At 48.6% G+C, this 2,716-nt stretch overlaps 1 protein-coding gene across 1 annotated transcript in view; it reads left to right on the top strand.

Moving 5' to 3' along the window:
• Positions 1–840: 840 nt before the first annotated feature.
• LOC138867811 (uncharacterized) overlaps positions 841–2,716 on the top strand; it is a 73,898-nt gene continuing 72,022 nt past the window's right edge. The window contains exon 1 of the mRNA XM_070144618.1: positions 841–983. Within this exon, the coding sequence (XP_070000719.1) occupies positions 972–983 (12 nt within the window). The 5' untranslated portion in view covers positions 841–971. The remainder of the gene's footprint in view (positions 984–2,716) is intronic.

Below are 2,716 nucleotides of genomic sequence, written 5' to 3'. Positions count from 1 at the left end.
CCCGTGGCGAGATCACCCAACTCATCAATGCCAACGAGCGGGTTATATGACTGAATCACACATATGAAGAAGAAAAAAAAGGAGAGGCAACAACAACACAAAAAAATGAGAACAGTCCCGGTACAATAACACCGAAGAGAGAAAGAAGAGGAGGAAAAGGAAGGATGATAATGCTTAGAACCAGGAGGGAGAGCAGTCCCAGAAGCAGACGACTGAAATGCGGTGTGAAAAGGAAGTAGGGAGCGTCAACGATATAGAGCCATAGCACACATATATCATTATATCCTTATGAGCACACACAGCGTACGAAATCTATGGGAAAAATGATGTGTTTTAAGGACGATGTGAATGCCGTGTTCAGAATTATTGGCTTCTCTGTCTTGGCCACAATCCGCTTAGATGAATAAGGAAGAAAAAACAGGTAACGAATGCATAAAATAGCGAAACGGTTGAAGGAGAAGAGAATAAGGGCACAGGAGGAAGGAGAAGAAGGGCAGGAAGAAGGAGAAAGGGAGGAGAAGCAAAGAAGGAGAGAGAGTGAGAGAGGAGAATGAGTCAAAGACGGAGGAATCTGTGGAGGAGTTGGAAGAGGAGGGCAGGAGGAGGAGGAGAAGGAGGAGGTAACGGAGGAGGAAGAGGGGAGGTTGACACAGCCGGATGGGGAGACGAGGGGAGAAGACCTGGGCACAGGGGAAAGAAAAATAGGAGGGGAAAGAGGAAGAAGAAGAAGAAATTGGAGGAGGAGGAGGAGGGGGAGGAGGAGGAGGAGGAGGAAGAGGCGTGCGTGCGAGAGGGAGGCAGGACGGGTGGCAGGGTGTAGGCAGGAGCCACATACACTCACCGCGGCCCGGGCCCTTATTGATCGTCGAACAGTTATGGCGGACGGGGGCAGAGGGGGGCCATGCGGTGCTGAGGCTCGCCAGGGATTTTCCTTCATTGCTGTTTAACCTGCCCCGCCTAGTCATGCCCTGATGTCTGGAGAGGTGAGTGGCTTGCCCAGGCGTTGACGTGACGACCCCTTGGTGGTGTGCCCGATCGTGTTGTGCTGTACTAAGGTCGAGATGCAGTCGACTCCAAGATGAGGCGACCGAGGCGGGGGTGAGCGAGAGCGAGAGAGTGAGAGAGAGAGAGGTGGATGCTCCAGCACCACCACCACCACCACTAACGCTGCTGCTGTGCTGGCCTCCTGCTCCTGCTGTTGCTCTGCTGTATCGCCTACTTCTAAGCATATATCTGGAGGCTTGAATACCTAGGATGTGAAAGTGCTCGATGGTGTGGTGGTGTTAATTCAGACGCGGTGGCTGTGATGTGATAGCACAGGACCAGTGGTGGCTGGTGGGCTGCGGTGCTCCGGCCCCCCACAACGTCGGCCTCGGTGCTCCTTCTGAACCTCCGAGGCCAACCTCCTCTCCGTCAAGGCTGACCGGTTGTGTCTGTGTCCAATAAAGGAAACCCCGAGTGTCTATATGAACTGTTAGTGAAGCCTCAAGTTATGAAGAGTCCTCTTCTTGAGTCAAAGGAAAACGGCAGAGTGAACTGTCAGGTAAACGACAGGTATTCTATAGAGAGAGAAAAAAAATCATATCAATATTGTATTAGCCCAAAATGTATTTATTCACACATATATCTCATTATCAGTATCAAATAAAGAGAAATTTGGAAAAGGAATTAATTAAATGCAAACAGTTAAATCCAATGCAGTGTGTTTGCGACCGAGTGACCCAATTTGAGCTCGACGCCTCGGCCTGACACAACTTGAGGCGACCGCTGCGAGGAAGGCCCAAGTTGTTTCTTTCGATGCCGGTTGTGACTGCAGCACAGATGCTGGTATTTCTTTTGCCGTATTTGTTCATCTCGCCTTTCGCCAGGGTCTTCGAAGCCAGTCGTAGCGATCTCTTTCATTCCCAATTGGTTCTGATTAAAAAAAAAAAAAAAAAAAAAAAAAATACGGGTGTAGGCCTTACTGCTAAGTGCATATATAACCAAAAAAATATATTATACTGTTGTGCAAATCGGCATCAAGTACTGCGTCCCATTTCAGACGCTTAATCGAATCAAATTGTTATCAAATTTTCATCCTTCTTTCATCTTCTTTTGCAGCATAATAGCTAATCCTACTCCTTCGCAAAAAAGGCCTACAGTCCTATGAACAAAAGCCTCAGTTCAAGTCAGGCTACAAAATTACAATGAACGATTTTGCCGACTTACCAAGGCGGTGTGAAGTATGGCTGACTCAGACCCTGCGAACTTACTGGACGATGTATACAGCGCGCTGATACTGCCTTTAATCAATGATCTTCAGCTTCTCAGGAGTCAAGTTCACGAACAAATGCCAGCTCAAGTTAGTATCCCTTGTCTGTCTTGTGTCCGGCCGTCCTCCCGCCCTCCCGCCCCCCCACCCCCCCCTCGGTCGTGGAGGTGGATGGCAAGGGCGAGCCGTAGCATTAATTAGCTGTAAAAATATACGTTAAGATCTCTGCGCTGCAAGATTCTCTCAGGATCACCATCTGCATATTTTTTTTTTTGGGGGGGGAATAAGTTACCGGTTTGGTGCCCCCCCCCCCCCCCGGTGTTATCTCCTCTACGATAAGGATGCTGTATCGGCTGAGCGGAGAGCGTTGCTTCAGTTGCTCTTTTCATTTTTTTCTTTTTTTTTCTTATCGACTTATCGCCTAAGATTAAGAATCAATCGATCATTTTCATGTAGGTGTTCTGC

Source organism: Penaeus vannamei, chromosome 32 (genome assembly GCF_042767895.1).
Source record: "Penaeus vannamei isolate JL-2024 chromosome 32, ASM4276789v1, whole genome shotgun sequence".
In the NCBI taxonomy this organism is placed as follows: Eukaryota; Metazoa; Arthropoda; class Malacostraca; order Decapoda; family Penaeidae; genus Penaeus; species Penaeus vannamei.
Note: the sequence above shows the minus strand (reverse complement) of the source record. Positions and strands in the feature narration are given on the sequence as shown.